The sequence below is a fragment of the Rhineura floridana genome, chromosome 4 (assembly GCF_030035675.1).
Source record: "Rhineura floridana isolate rRhiFlo1 chromosome 4, rRhiFlo1.hap2, whole genome shotgun sequence".
Classification (NCBI taxonomy): Eukaryota; Metazoa; Chordata; class Lepidosauria; order Squamata; family Rhineuridae; genus Rhineura; species Rhineura floridana.
The window spans coordinates 93,667,695-93,682,952 of record NC_084483.1 but is presented as its reverse complement, the minus strand read 5'-3'; the positions used below and the strand labels follow the sequence as shown (position 1 = coordinate 93,682,952).

The window sequence follows — 15,258 nt, the reverse complement described above, 5'->3', positions numbered from 1 at the left end:
ATAGCTGCACCGGGCACAGAGTCCGTGTTAACCGCAGCAAGGGTTGGGGTTCAGCTGTATTCATGAAATATCTTTGCATCTCAATTCCCATCCCATGTAAGGCCTGTCCATTTGCGTGTAAAATCTTGGCTTTATATGAATTTCTAAAAGTCAAGAGCATCTTACCTTTTGTGCTGCTACTATATAGGTATTCCACATTATACAGGTCCACACTCTTTACAAGTCCTGGTATAATCGATTGCAAGAGATTAATAATGTAGCGTTTCCGGGCCAATTGCGTACTAAGGAACTTTGCATTAGGGCAGTTTAATAGCACTACCTTATGTGGCATAAGTTTCAGGTTCCAAAACTTTTCCTTTTTTAATTCCTGGGTCCGGTTGTTCACTTGAATTGATTGTATTTCCTGTTCTTGGGGCTCTTGAATCTCTGTGGAAGAAGGCTGTGTGGGGTAAGCATCCATTGATAAATTCGTTGATAGGATGCCCTGTTGTTTACTTATCTGTTTCTTTGGGTTAATTTCCTGATTAGAAGAGCTATTACCTAAGTTTTCCCTGGTTTTCAATATAGATGTTAATATTTTTAAAAGGCTGTTATAATTCATTTTCTTGGCCTTCTTAGGCTTGAGGTTCTTAATGTTTTTACTCTTTTTCTCTTTAGTGTTCTTTTTAGGTCTACGGATACCCCTCTTAGCTTTTGGAATTTGCGCAATGTCTATAGGTTGATTACTTGGGCTTGATTTGATCTCATAAAAAGCACTTATTTTCTTAAATTCCTCGGCTACCGTTGTCAGCAGTTTGTTTGATTCAGTTAGAAATTTTTTAATACAAATAATCTCTCTCGAGATTACACAAAGTCGGGAGTCTATTGAAAATATTTCAAGAAGCTGTTGGCTATCAAAACTGTTAGCCTTGTCCGAGAGAGGTTCAGAAGCCTTGGTGGCTGAGTGGATATATGTATGTGGGCCACCCTGCATATCTTTAGGCGTATTAACCATGAGTACAGAATTATCTGTCATTTTATCTCTTATTTTGGATGTCTGTTGGTTATTCTGATTTTCCACTAGCTCTAGTTCAAGAGCAAGGTTATTTCGGGGGAGATTCTCTTCCTCTCTGAAGTAAAGGGTTCTCTTTGTGTCCAATGACTAATCCAGAGTTGTCTCTTTTGGGTGCTCGGAACTGACATCAGCTCCTTTTATGCTCCTTTCCTCTTTATCTCCTTCTGTCCCCTTTTTTCCCTTCTCCAAATTCGATGGGAAGTAATGGGCAATTTTCAATTGTTTTACTTTATTAGAAGGTGGGGACACCCCCCTTTCAAGGGAGATTCCTTGATCTCTATATCCTTTTCTGGTGCAAACCATATTGCTGTATCTGTTCCTTTAAGGATTGCTTCTGGGTATTAAATTCACAGTTGCCGCGGCTACTCATGAGGAGGAAAAACTCAATAACTTCTCTTAACTCCTTATCTTTTAGCACCCCAGTTTCCTAGAGTCTAATTTTTAGTTTCAATTTCCTACGTTTAGAGTGTATTGCACAACTTGGGAAGGCAGCAAGGATTACAAATAAAAGGCTTCCTACCTCTCTCTCTCTCTCCCCGGAGTTCATCAAAAGATTAGCAGTCTCAAGGAATTTTGAGTATCCAAGCTAGAGTCCTTGAAGTCATTAGTGAGGTAAAATCTCTAGTATAGAGTTTGGGGAACTGTTTGGAGGTTGTGTGAAGTCATTCGAAAGCTGTTGTTTAGATACACAGAAGCGTTATTAGTTTGCTGATAAAGTTAAAGGATAGAAGAGAGATAGCAGCAGGCGCCCCCCTCAGGCAGCCATCTTTTCGCCCACTTGCAACAAAATATGTTCTTTTCATACCAGGTATGTGCCCAGATATGTTAAAATTGATAATTGATTAAAATTGATTCATTTAATTCATACAGGAAGTAAGTTGCTTCCAGGATTTCTTAGAGAACAGGACTTGTGTCCAAGCCTGTTTAATGATGCGTGAGCAGACATTGAATAGAATAGGTATTACTATCAAGGAGAAACTTTAATTATGGCACTTGCATTGGAAGAACGTAAAAGTCAAAAGTGAAACTCTTGCTCAGTCAACTCCATTGTCAAAGTGTAGCAGGCAAAGCAGAACACAGCAATAGCAAGGAGAGTAGAACTACTGATATAAAGATTTTTTAGGGGTGGACAAGAATTTTGGAAGGTGTGTGTGCTCGGAAACAGCCTTCCCACGTTCAGAAATCCCTGAGCCGTTATGAATGATTATGACCTGATCCCAGTTTCCTTTCAAATTTTGACTTGGCAGCTTGTAACGGCTTCTCACCAGTTCTCTCATCAGTCAGTTTCCACCTTACCCACATTTTCACAAACTTAACATGTTGTGGCAGGAGGGATGTAAAACAACTGCTAAGGCTGCTTCTAAGCTATGTTTGCTAATGTGTAATTTTGGGGAGCATATGTTTTTCTCCCTCTTGACTTGTTTGATAATCAGGAAGAAGGAAAAATATGATTTCTGGAATTAAGCATGATTCTGTAATGAAGAGTCCAAGTATGCTCATAGTCAGCATTGCCGACACTGGGAATTGTAGTTTCTTTATTTCTTGTGATTCATTTATTAGGAGGAATAAAACACTACAATTCCCAGAGTTCCTACTGATAATGGAGGGTGTGCATATGCTCAAAAGCAGTGGTGGGGAACCTCTGGCCCATGGGCTTAAGTAGGTCTGTCAGGCCTGTCCCAAACTACATCCACACATACATCACCTGACATCATATGATGCCAGGTGCAAGATAAGTAAAGCCACAATATCAAATTTAAAAGGAAGAATCAAGAGCCCACTCTAAATTCAGAAGGAAGAATTGGGAGCTGCTCAAGAATTTAGCACTTCTTGAATTTGGCACCTTTTTGTTTTGCCCTGTGGTGCAAAAGGCCTGCTCCTTCCCCACTCCTCCCTGGCACTCAGCTCAGAAATAAATGAAAATCTCAGAAAATATTATGAAATTCTCCTATTTCCTAAGCCTCTCAATAGAAGCACTTGTGGACAGTTATTTGAGCTGAGGGAGAGAAAATCTATTAAAAGAAAACTTCAACACACAATGATAAACCGCCCAAAGAGCTTCAGCTATGGGGCGGTATATAAGTGTAATAAATAAATAAATGATGAAATATCTTTCATGTTGTAAATCATTAAGTTGAAAATTGTGCAAGGGCATTATACAGGAGATTGTCTATCTTCAAACTTCCTCTCTGGAAGATATTTAATTCCATGTAGCAAGAATTTCCCTCAAATTGTTTATTATTATGGGATGTCAATAATAAAACAACTTTTCATAAGGAACTTTTCATAAGGAACTAGATCTATCTTAATTTCACTTCACTGAAAAAGGAAAACTTTAACCACACCATATCTCAAGCCAAGCCAAACCAATGTACTTACTATGTAAGTACCACTTACGGACAAGGCTTCACTGGGCAGGTAGGGGTTTCCCTGCTCTGGGATCATGGATGGATGGGTGGGTGGATGGACGGACGGACGGACGGACGGAGTTTCCCTGCTCTGGGATCATGGAGGATGGACGGACGGATGGACCCTTTAAAGAAGCTGTTGTCTCCCAAGGCTTCTCAAAACATTCCACCCTGCTGCTACCCAGACAAGGTGTTGACACTTGTAGGGAGGGGATGAAAGATGATAAAGGAGAAGTTGCCATAGAATTTTTTTTTCCAGCATTGAAGAAATGGGATAAGCAGGAAAAGAGATCGGGGGAAGCAGGATCTTGGAGGTGGAAAAAGGCAAGCAAGAAAAAAGAGGATCCTTGAGTTGCTCCAGAAGAACCTGGTGGGGTCCCCTATCTAGCCCATCAGATGGATCAATTACAGTTTCAAGCGATCCACGTCTGGGCTGCTCTAAGGATGAGCCAAAAGTAGGAGTTGTACTGGTGCTTTTGCATGGAGTGGCAGACAAGCGAAGCTCTCATGCAAAGCAGTCACTTGTGCCTGTCATTAAATTACCCAGCATGCAATGTCCAATGGGGTGAGCAGCCATCACACATGGAAGCTGAGTGGCTCCCATTCAATAGGGCAGTTACTGCACCACCTTCCAAAAATGCCTGAACATCCAGGGGCCTAGTAGGGAAAAGGACAGTACGGTGAATGGTGGTGTATGATGGCCACTGCGGCAGGGTCAGGCTTTGGCTGGTGAGAGTCCCCTCTGAGATCCTGGGCCTTCAGCCAGTGCCTGACCTAGCCAGCTGCTAATGCCAGGCCTGGCAGATGTGTCTACTTTTCCTCGCCTTTAATGATGCACTTCCTCTTCTTTAGCAATGTATAAGTGGCCACCCTAGGAGGAGACCCTCCACCCCAGACTGAGTCTTTCCAGAATTTGGAATGTTATCAGTAAAACCTCTAGCTTTTTCTAAAAATACTCCCAAAAGGCTCAGAAAGACCCAGCCAATTTTGATGGATGATTTTCATTACTAATTGATGAAATAACAACAAGAAGAACAAAAAACCACAACACTTTAACATGGGGGGAAATGGCTCTGCCTTTGCTTTATATTTTATTTTTGTCATTGCTTTAAGCACATAATGTTGGACATGCCAGCCATTTGTGATCTGGAAATATGATGCAGTTACTTGAACAATTTGCAGTAACAATATTAAGAAGCTACTCAAGACCCTCTTGTTGACAGATCCTCTGCAATGACCTTTTTGTTCAAGGTTGTTAGATCCCACAGTTACATAGAGAAAATCTAGAATGGGGGGTAGGACATCCTGAATCAAAAATTTATCATGACTGTACGTTAATTTTAGTGCAGGCGCATGAATTTGTTGTAGCAGCCTTTCAGCTTGCTCATTTATATTTTTAAATTAGTTTTTACATATGATATCAATACAAAATCTGATCAGCGATTATGAATTGCTTCATTATTTTCCCTGTATCACAGTGTAAATGTGGCTTCACTTAAAAACCTGTTTTAATTTGTGAATTCAACTTGTATAGTAAGTACTTAACGGCATACATACCGTTATTCTTGGTATAGTATACTTTGTTTTATTTTGTGCTGTGAACCATTGCAGACTAGTGCACAGAATATTAAGTGATTGCACTGATTTTATCAGCTAACTTGTTCAGTCTGGAAGACCATATACCCTACTTCTAAGTGTGTGGGGCCTTCAGCTCATGCTATTATTTCATGTCAGCTCACTCTGAGAATAGTGCTGCCCAAATCAAAATGACCTGAGTAGCATCCATGCAGAGTGATGTCATATCCCACAGGTCTCTGCAGTGTACTTTCATTTTTTGTTGGGAAGAGTGCTAGCTGGATTTAAAGTGGCACTCTTTTTTATTGCCTACTCAACTTGGCCTGGGTGGTGCTACATAACTCACTCTGTGAGAAGTACTGCCCAGACCAATGCCTACATGTGACTTGTACATTCTTTTCACTTGATGAGCACCCATGCTGTCCATCTCCTGTTTGGCTGGTGGGTTTGCAGGGTACATAGAAAATCATCTGGTGAACTGAAGGCTGCCAGTTGACCATCGTTGATCTATAAAGGTGTGAGCTGTGCCACGTATTCATAATACTGTCGTAATATATTATAAGTGAGTTAAAGGATATGAATTTTGAAAATTTTTGAAAATTGAAAAGTCATTTCTCAACAATCCTATGCATGTTTACTCAGAAGTAAGTTTCATTGAGTTGAATGGAGCTTACTCCCAGGTAAGTATGTATAGCACTGCAGTCTTACAAAGCAATCCTGTTGTAGGGATGGTAGGAGATTCCATGGGGCACAACTATCACATCCATAATCCTGCTGGCTTAGCTCAGCCAGCCAGGAGATGAGGGGTGGGGGTGGGTGGTGAAGTTTCAAACCCTTTTTGAAGGTGTGTTGTGGAAACAAGGGGTCTTTAAATCCCATGCATCCATGACTGCCATGATGCCTCCCCCCAGAATGCCCCATTTTGGCCCCCACTACCAGTGGAATATGTATGCTCAGTTTTTAGTGGGTGTCCTAGGGAATCTCCAGTGGTTTAAATGCCATCCCACTGTCAAGCCTCCCTCTCTGCCAGTGGAGTAACACTTGCACCTCTTTCTATGGTACAAAATTTCATAGGTGAAATCTCAAAAAGAAATGTTAGCAATACCCAGCATAGTTACAGCAAAAGAGAATACCACAGACTAAGGAGTAAACCTTATATTAAGAATTAATATTAAGTATTTAATTAAGAATATATTAAGAATCTTCAGTAACAAAGGCATTTACATATTCTCTCCATAAAGAAACATGTAACTGGAAGCTTTACAGAAGATGAGTAAGTAGTAACATAGCTTAAAAAAGAAAACCAAACAGCATCAAATCAATCTCCTTTAGATTGACTGTGAACCACTCTGCTATATTGAAAAAGTTATGTCCCAAATTTTATTCATCCAAAGCTGAATGGAGAGATCAGTGCCTGTTTTCTGTTTCACAAAAGGTCTGGCTACTGACAGTAAATATGGTACCAATTCTTTATGCACTACATTAGTGTTAGTGTCCTTATCCAGCAATAATAATGCTAGAACCGGGTCAGGGGGAAAAGTACTACCTATAATCAAATAAATTACTTGGAAAACTGATCCCCAAAGTCTGAATGGGGGGACAATCCCACCACATGTGTTTATGGAACCCTAATGCATCACAGCCCCTTCAAAACGTAGGAGATAACAAGCTGGCTTTCAGCTGGCTGTAGGATTGCACCCTTAGACCATTTTTTAAAATCCCAATAGCTGGAAGTGTTTTAAACTTGTCTTTCAGGCACCTGGTGATGACATAGTTTTTAGAATGCAGGCAACCTATCTTATTCTATATTTAGTTATAAATAATTAATTCTAATAATTTATTAGGTATATACTATGAGTGACATCCAGTGATATCTGGCCAATTGTACAACAGACTTGCTTGTGCAATGGGATTTTCCCTTCCTCTCCTCCCCCTGTCATCCCTTACATGTGCACCCCATTTCTCATCTGTGGGGTGCCTCAACTCTTTGGAGCAGATTTGGGAGGCACTGGGGGTAGGGGGGAGGAAAGGAGAGAATGACCTGGTGTATGAACAGGAGTCCACTTCCATGAAGTTGGATACTGGGTTTTTTTGTAACAGGTATGTGTTAATGAACGAAATAGGCCCCAGAACAGACAGGAGATGTTTAATAGTGCAAGAGCTTTGGAACACATTAGACCTCTAGTCTCTCCACTGCCCATCAGTTTTCCTCTACCATATAACAGACTGCTTGATAATAGTGTGGGAGGGTGGCTGTTTGGTGGGACAGGTCACCATACTGGTGGATCTGTGTACTTCTTTGGATTGTGACCATAGTCCAAAATCTCAATTTTCTGTCAATAAATATAAATACAGAATTTCTTTATAAATTGAATTTCTACTTACTTTTGCTTTTATGTGAATTAGATCTCCCTGTTGAAGCAGAATCTAGAAATGCAGCTTTCCCAGTCTCAGACCTCAATGCAACAACTGCAGGCACAATTTAGTCAGGAACGACAGAGGCTGGCCCAAGAAATTGAAGAGTTGGAAGAAGAGCATCAACAGAGACACAAGTCCATGAAAGAAGCACATATCCTTGCATTTCAGAACATGGAGGAAACAAAAAAACAAGAGCAAAAGGCATGTTCATTTGGTGTTTTGTAGTATCTAACATTTTCACATGACAGACCACAAGAAATGCTAATGTGAATTATGAGATATTACTCAAAGGAACTTCTTTATCTTCATTTGAGAATCCAAAAGACTATCCCATGATCTCAGAAAGTACCCAAAGAAAGTGTACAGGGAGAAAGCAGAGGTGGAGAGGCATAGAGGAAACTGCAGTTGTGTGCTCCATCTCCTCTTGAACAGTAATGGGAGAGATATGTAGATGGATGAGTTAATTCTTCAAGCCTTTTCCCCAGGCCCCACCAAAGCCCTAACAACCCACAGACTTTTATGGTGTTGCCTATCTTCCCCCATGTTTTGCTCAGAAAGTGGGAAAATGGAAAGGCAAAGGTGGGGGAGTGTAGTATTGGATGTGGTTAATAACAGTTTCTTTAGGTGAATTAAAAATAATTCTGCCTCAGAATATTTTTCTGTACACAGAGCAATTTCCCTTTAAATTTGCTAGGAACTTGAGGAACGTTTACAACAAAACCACTCGGAAGAACTTCATGCACTGAAAGAAACACACAGGCAAGCTATGGATGCTTTCAAACTAGAAATGGAACAGGAACTCCAGACTCTTCGCTTTGAACTGGAAGATGAAGGGAAAGCTATGCTCGGTACACTATTTTCATGTTACTATTTTAAAAAGTAAGCCATTGCTTCTGGTGCAGATAGCAGGCAGTGCATGCTTCCTAGTAAAGAGAGAAATGAACATGGGCTGTTTCCCATGGGCTGGAGTATATCTAGCCTTTTTACATGAAAAGCTGACTGTTCTCTGAGAGGTAGTTAATACTCCACAGTTTAATAACATGATATACACATTTTATTGCACTAAGGTGCAGTCCTGTGATTTGTCGCTCCTTGTTCAGGATAATGCTTCTGTTGCAGGTTTTTTGTATGGCCGTTTGTGCCAAGTTTCAAAAATACTTTCCTATAGCAGTTTTGGACACAGGTCTATCTCTCTTCTTGGCTATTGTTTCACCTCCATCTTTAATTAACAGGCCCTTTGCTTTAATGCTAAATGTGTACATATCACCTATTTGCTATCAATCATTAATCATTTATTTTAATAACATTGTCCCTATGCTGACAGAAATAGAGCCAAAACTGGACCACTGGAAGGCAAGAGGAAAATATCAGCATGCTTGCTACAAAAAGAACTTGGGAAAAAACACCAAAAAGGGAGTAACACCCCCCCCAAAGCCCAATGTGTACTGAGCATGCTCAGAGGACACCAAGAGTCACAAAACACTGAGCATCAATTGAAAAAGAAAGACAGAAAACTGACTAGGTGGAAGGAAATTGAATTGGCTTGCTTGATCCCATAATAGCCCATAGTAGCTTGGAGAAAAGTATGGCTGACAGACTGGCTGGAGCACTCCTCTTAGGAGTTGAAGATATATTGTAATGCTTTGTTTTCGGTCCTACTTGTTGATCTCTAATTTCTTTTGCTTTGAAGTGAAACCTGGCTCTCTCCCTTGCTTCTACTCCTTGATTTTTGGTGCAGATTCATAAATCCGATGTTACGTTGGGTGGAGGGTGGGGTAGAAAACTGTGTCAGCAATACCTGGGGGAGCAAGCTCATGTCTATAAGGAAAACATGATTAGTATCAAAGCAGCAAGGAACAAAACAGGAAAGAAATGTAACTTGATTTTACATGTAAACAAATACTTCAAGTTGAAATTCATGTATGCTTGAACATGAGGTTGGTAGGATGAAACCAAAGACTAACCTCTTGTAGGTGAAACATTGTTAGGGTAGTGTGTGTTTGTCTGTTTTTTTATTTATACTACTTTTAGTTTGTTTATGTCGCCTTTCTGTAAACCACCAAGATGGTATACGAAGATCAGAACAAATGAAAACATTATAAAGATATTAAACTAACAATAAAAAATAAAACATTACAAACCATAGCACTACTAAAAAAATTTAAAGGTCAGTTTAAAAAAGATGTGTCTTGACAGCTTTTCTAAAAGCATGGAGACTGAGGACAGATAATAGCTCTGAGAGGAGTGCATTCCACTCTGTGGGATCAACACAGGATAAAGCCCTCTCATTTGTGCCTGTCTGCTGGTGGTGGTATCCTCAAAAGGTATCTCTTGCAGATCTTAATAACTGGACAGGTTCATAACGAGACAGGTGGTTTCTTGGATAGCCAAGCTCTAAGCAGTTAAAGGCATTAAAAATGAAAACCAGCACTTTGAACTGAGCTTGGAAAACAATTGGCAGCAAGTGGTATAAGGTCTTTTTAAGTCAATCAAAATACATAGTTTTGTTATTTATTTCCATTTATGTATTGTTACCTAAGAAACATCTCAAAGTGATTTGACAACAAAAACATAAATAATAAAAACATATATAAAATCATTTCATACATAAAAACAATTTCAAATCCAGTACAGATACAGAATGAGATTAAAATCACTACTTAAAAGGCTTATTTAAAAAGAAAGATCTTCAGTAGGTGCAAAAAACAACAAAGGGCCTGTCTGATATGTAACAGAAGGGGGTTCCAAAGGGTGGGTGCTGTCACACTAAAGGCCGGTTATTATTATAGTCTGTCATCTGTAAGTAGTGCTACATCCTTTTACCCCTTGGTAAGCATGTGCCTGGGTGTGGTCTTGTCTACTTGCCATATTTGATAAGGTCTTCCTTGCTTGAGTGGTACAGTAGGAGAGCATTCAGCCTCTGTAATAAAAATGTAAAGGGTCACAAAATGATCTGGGCATGGGAGGGAAAAGCTGAGTTACTCATGGATGCCACAGGCAACATTTATGTAGCCATGTTCCACACTATTCACAATTGCTAGCATTTTTCAAGCATCAAAATACTGTAGTTTGAGTGCCAGAAATGTGAAAAATATTTACATTACGTTCCACAAAAGTAACCAACATGATGCCCTCCAGGTGTTTTGGACTACAGCCCCCATCATCCCTGCCCATTGGCAACGTTGGCTGGGGCTAGTGGAAGTTGGAGTCCAAAATATCTGGAGGGGATCATATTGCCTACCTTGGGCCCACAGCAAACCTATAAGGCCCTGATTCTGCAAGGTTTCTAATACTTAATTTGGCATTCAGCACAATTTTTATATATAAAACATCACTATTATTTTGTTAAACATTTTCATTTATTCACTCATTCCTTTTATTGCTTGTATGACAAATATTTTTCAGCTAAAGAAGGTAAAATAGCAGGAAAATAAATTTGTTAAAAACTAAGAGTTCAGTCATTACAAAAAGCATAAATGTATGCGTATACTTATGGGGGGTGATTACTATTTGTAGAGCTGTATTTTTTTTAAAAAAAATCTATTTATTTGTATCTCCCAGCATCTTTGCGCTCAGAACTAAATCATCAGCATGCTGCAGCAATTGATCAACTAAGGCATAATCATCAACAAGAACTAGCAGCTGCTAAAATGGAACTTGAAAGAAGCATAGAGCTCAGCAGGCACCAGGTACATATCTTCAATATAGCCTAAAGAGAATAAATATGTTTTTAATTATAAGCACAGAGCATTTGTTCTGTTAATACACATTGTAACTCCTCTAGCATTTCTTTTGATAAAGAACGTTAACCTTTTAAAGGGATGTAGCCTCCTACTTTTCTGGCTTTTCCAGTCCATATAATTTCCTGTATTCCTGTTTCGTGGGGTAAACACTGATGCAGGTGCTAGTCCTGGACCTATGAGAGTTTGGGATTTTTATTTTGGCTGAGAAGAAGCTACAGCTTTGACTCTGATTCTATAAGTACAATTACAATACTGTAATGATTGCTTAGCCCTCCCTTCACCTCCAGAGTTTTGATCTGTTCACAGGAGAGGAATTGGGGTAAAAGAGGAGGGAAAAGGTTACAAATGGCAACCTATAGTTCCTTATAAGTTGTCATTTGTAACCCTTTCTAAATGTAATCTCATTGTGCACTCTTCATTAGTAAGTAGAAATATAAAAGTAGGAAAGTAAGTTATGTTTATTCAACCAGAGGCAAGCATGCCAAATAGGAATGTTATAAAATATTCTTCATTTATTCATACTTCCTTAATAGGAAAAAGAGTTTGTATGCCGGATATCAGATCTACAGGATGAATTGAGGCATCGAGACCACCATATATCTGAATTGGATAAGGAGATTCTTGCTGTGCATGAGAACATAAGTGCACTAACTAAGGAACTGGAGTTCAAAGGGAAGGAGGTTCTCAGAATACGTAGTGAATCCAACCAACAGATTAGGTATGAATATTTGCAATGTCAGGTAATGTGTTCTGATTAATTCAGCAACCTCAAACTAATGAAAGACAGTACTTGATTTTTTTGAGACTTACCCAGAATAATTTAGGCAGATTCAAATTGCTGCACTCATATAAACCCAATTGATGTCAGTTGATATAACACTGCAGTTTAATGTTTGGACTGCTCATGATATTGCAAGTTGCAGTTTGGAAGACACTAGCTATTGGTAAGGTACAATTTATTTAATCTTAATTAAAATGCCCTACCGTATGTTTTTGTTTACATTGCATTATGTTTATTTACAAAGCATTAAAGGAGATGACTTTTTAGTGAAATAAGCTAGAAGAGTAGAGAAACACACATAACTGAATTAGATTCTGTAGTTCTTTTCAGCAATGCTATCCGCAAATCCTTTGCAAACATGGCAGGAAATCAAGATGAACAAAGCTGATGTAAGAATAACTTTTTTTAACATAAAATAAATTAAACAGGCTGCATGAACAAGATTTAAACAAGAAACATGAGAAAGAGCTGGATGTCATGACAGCAGACCACATCAGAGAGAAACAAAGCATGCTGGCAGATTTTAATAAGACCCAAGAGCTGCTCAAGGAAATTAATTCAGCTTTGCAAGTTTCGTAAGTTTTGTTACATTGAACAATTTCATGTGTGGACTGAGTTTGAATTATATGAACTATGGTATTACTCAATACATTATGACTGACATTGAAGAGGCATACACATTAGAGACACTTTTTAAAGGGAAGCCTAAATGTTTTTGGTTTGGCGTACCCACTAATCTTGGTAGGAATATTTAGGCCTACAACAAGTGCAGCCTTGAATCTACAGATAATGCATGGAAGACACAATTTAGTTACAGTACACATTTTCCACAGGTAGCCTGCCATCAGATTGGGTAGTACTGCCATCTAGTGTCCGAAGGCAAGAATGCACTAGAGTTAAAACCTGGGGCTCGCGCCCCTCCCACTCCAGTCTTCATTCTTGCCTCCGTCCGAGGCAGATCGGAATTTAGACAGAGCGTAGCTAAGTCTTTATTTTCAACTCTTCTCCTTATCGCTTTACCTCTTTATTTCTTCGGGGTTTCCCCTGAGGCTCCACCAGCAGCAGCTGCTGCTTTCCTGTTTAGCGGGGGCTCTGCGGCTGCAGCCCCCCCCTCCCTTTTTTCCGTTTGTTATTCAGCCTTCTGAGGCTCCAACAGCAGCGGCTGCTGCTCTCTCTTTTTTGAGGGGGCTCCGCGGCTGCGGTCTCCCCACTCCTTATTTCCATCTGTAATTCAGCCTCTACATAGGGAAGCTTGCGGCGGTAGCTCCCTCGTAGACACCCCGCCCGTTTCCTCCCTCAGGGATTACTGAAGCCTCTTGTGGCGCTCCCGTTTTCCCGCCAACCCCGATATCGCGGCCATCATTGTTAATTATTTATTCAATTCTTTTACAGAGGCCCCTCAGCCCGGCTGTTCATTCAGCCCGGCTTGGGCTTAATTAGGCTTACTGATATCGCCTCTCTCGCCTGTTTTTTGGCACCCTCCGGTGGCATATCCTTCCAGCTGGCTCCCAGCCGTTTTCAAACCCTTCTAGGGCCTTAGTGAGAGGCTCCGATATCGCGGCCGCCATTTTGTTTCATTTTTTGCCGCTTTTTTCTTTTCTAATACTTTTCTCACTTGTGGGACTTGTGTAGTCTCCTGTTAACAAACATATACTCACCTAATATATTTCCCTCAGACACATCAAGTAGCCCTGTTGTGGGACTTGTGTAGTCTCCTGTTAACAAACTTATATTCACCTAATCAGTATTTCCGTCAGATACATCAAATAGCCCTGTTATACCACACCTTCCCAATTGTGTGTGTGTATATTTGTAGGTGCACCTCCAGTAGCCCTGTTATACCACACCTTCCCCATTGTGTGTGTGTATATTTGTAGGTGCACCTCCAGTAGCCCCGTTATACCACACATTCCCCATTGTGTGTGTGTATATTTGTAGGTGCACATCCAGTTGACTTAAGCTCCACCTTCGGCGGCGCATTATTAGTCTGTGCACCTTGGCGGTACCGCACCTTCCCCATTGAGAGCGCGTATCTAGCCCTGGCCACACTGCAATTGTTAAATAAGGCTTATCTTTTCTGGCAGTGTAACTAGCGGTCTCGCACCTTCCCCATTGTGTGCATGTACTTAGCTCATGGCCAAGTTGGCAGTGTAACTAGCGGTCTCACACCTTCCCCATTGTGTGTGTGGACTTTGCTTGTGGCCAAAGTGGCAGCGTAACTAGCGGTCTTGCACCTTCCCCATTATGTGCGTGTACTTAGCTTGGTGCCAACCTTACCCGAGTCGTTATTTTCCTCGTGCTGGGCGTACTTACTCCTGTCATACTGTCTCTAGTCTGTCCTATACTATTTCTATCTTAGCTCTGTTACCGCTCCTTCCCCATTGTGGGCGTTCATTCAGAGATTGACATGGCGGATTTGAACTCTGAGGTGACAATATCCCCTGAAGCAGGCCGTCCATCACCACGCCAGCCAGCTAAACATAAACACACCAAGGCAAAAGCAAAGACTAAACACCTGTCTGGTTGCCGGGCGCCCAAGAAGGCACGCTACGTATCACCCTCGCTTCCGGAGAAACATCGCCATGCAGCCGTTCCTGCACTTTTCCAGTCTCCTTCTGAGTCATCAGAGGAAGAGTTTGAAGGATTCCCCAGTCAAGCTCCTCAAACTCCACCTGGGCAGCCTCAAATTCCTCCTCAGGAACAGGCGCTACCGTCTTCCACTCTCCCAGGGATGCAGTTGACCCCTGTCTTCCTGCAACAACTACGAGAGCTGCTGGGGTGTCTATCCCAACCCCAGCCTTCTCTACATTTGTCTTCTCAGCCCGGAACCTCGCGACAGCCCAGCTCTGCGAGACACCCTGGTGACAATACTGATGCTCCGCTACCCTCTCCTAACCCATATGAGGTGGTCAGGGGTAGACTGGACGTAGAGCAATCTCAGACTGATGACTACATGAACGTTTTTCAGACTGACCTGGATGAATGGAGTGGGGAATCTGACCAGGAGGAGGAGATCTCCTATTGCCTATTTGACCCGGCGGATTTCTCTCATCTGTCACGTAGAGTCATGGACACTCTTGGCATTCAACCAGAACTTGTACAACCTGTCAAGGGTGCCAGAGTTCTCAAGTCCCCCAGATCAGTGCAGCACTTCATTCCCGTACCAGACCCCATTAAAAAACTGACCAGAGAAGAATGGGCCTGTCCCCTTCGTCCACGTCGTTCCTCATCCTTAGCCAACAAGCTCTATACCCTTGACCCGGAATTCATGTCCTTTCT

The 15,258-nt window shown here is 41.1% G+C and overlaps 1 protein-coding gene across 4 annotated transcripts in view; it reads left to right on the top strand.

Moving 5' to 3' along the window:
- Positions 1-15,258, top strand: part of FAM184A (family with sequence similarity 184 member A) — a 140,700-nt gene that overhangs the window by 107,842 nt on the left and 17,600 nt on the right. For 3 of the 4 annotated variants that reach the window (XR_009762232.1, XM_061623716.1, XM_061623714.1), the window contains 5 exons: positions 7,444-7,656; positions 8,150-8,303; positions 11,017-11,144; positions 11,732-11,916; positions 12,408-12,554. Coding sequence is in view for 3 of the 4 variants with exons in the window: in XM_061623716.1 (XP_061479700.1) it covers positions 7,444-7,656; positions 8,150-8,303; positions 11,017-11,144; positions 11,732-11,916; positions 12,408-12,554 (827 nt within the window). In the remaining variant the exon portion in view is untranslated. The remainder of the gene's footprint in view (positions 1-7,443; positions 7,657-8,149; positions 8,304-11,016; positions 11,145-11,731; positions 11,917-12,407; positions 12,555-15,258) is intronic. The other variant, XM_061623715.1, reaches the window with a different exon arrangement.